General features: G+C 67.0%; 1 protein-coding gene across 1 annotated transcript in view; it reads left to right on the top strand.

The window, feature by feature from the left end:
• CECR2 (cat eye syndrome chromosome region, candidate 2) overlaps positions 1–476 on the top strand; it is a 44,380-nt gene that overhangs the window by 42,026 nt on the left and 1,878 nt on the right. Inside the window, exon 18 of the mRNA XM_010145349.1 lies at positions 5–452. Coding sequence (XP_010143651.1) covers positions 5–452 — 448 coding nt within the window. The remainder of the gene's footprint in view (positions 1–4; positions 453–476) is intronic.

The following is a 476-nucleotide window of genomic DNA, read 5'->3' as shown; positions in this document are numbered from 1 at the left end:
CCTTGCATGGGGCAGGGCACCGGCCTTCCCAGTGTGGACACCAGCTCCATGGGGGCCGCCCCCAACCAGTTCCACCCTCTCTACATGCCTGGTCTGGAATACCCGAATTCGGCTGGGCGGTACCACATCAACCCAGGCCTGCAAGGATTCAGCCCTGTGATGGGGGGGAAACCTCCTCCCCCTGCCTCCCACCCTCAGCATTTTCCCCCACGAGGTTTCCAGCCAAGCACCGCACACCCCGGCGTCTTCCCTCGGTATCGGCCCCCGCAGGGCATGCCCTACCCCTACCAGCCGCAGCCTCAACCTTCCTACCACCACTACCAGCGACCACCCTACTACGCCTGTCCGCAGGGCTACTCGGACTGGCAGAGGCCCCTCCATCCCCAGGCCAGCCCCAGCGGGCACCCCGCTGCCCATCCACCCCTGGCCAGACCCCCTTTCCCGGACCGGGGGTCCACACGCGGTTTGCAGGGTTG

This window comes from Buceros rhinoceros, unplaced genomic scaffold, assembly GCF_000710305.1.
Source record: "Buceros rhinoceros silvestris isolate BGI_N320 unplaced genomic scaffold, ASM71030v1 scaffold22720, whole genome shotgun sequence".
Taxonomy (NCBI): Eukaryota; Metazoa; Chordata; class Aves; order Bucerotiformes; family Bucerotidae; genus Buceros; species Buceros rhinoceros.
The sequence above is the reverse complement of the archived record's forward strand: the minus strand, read 5'-3'. Positions and strand labels throughout refer to the sequence as shown.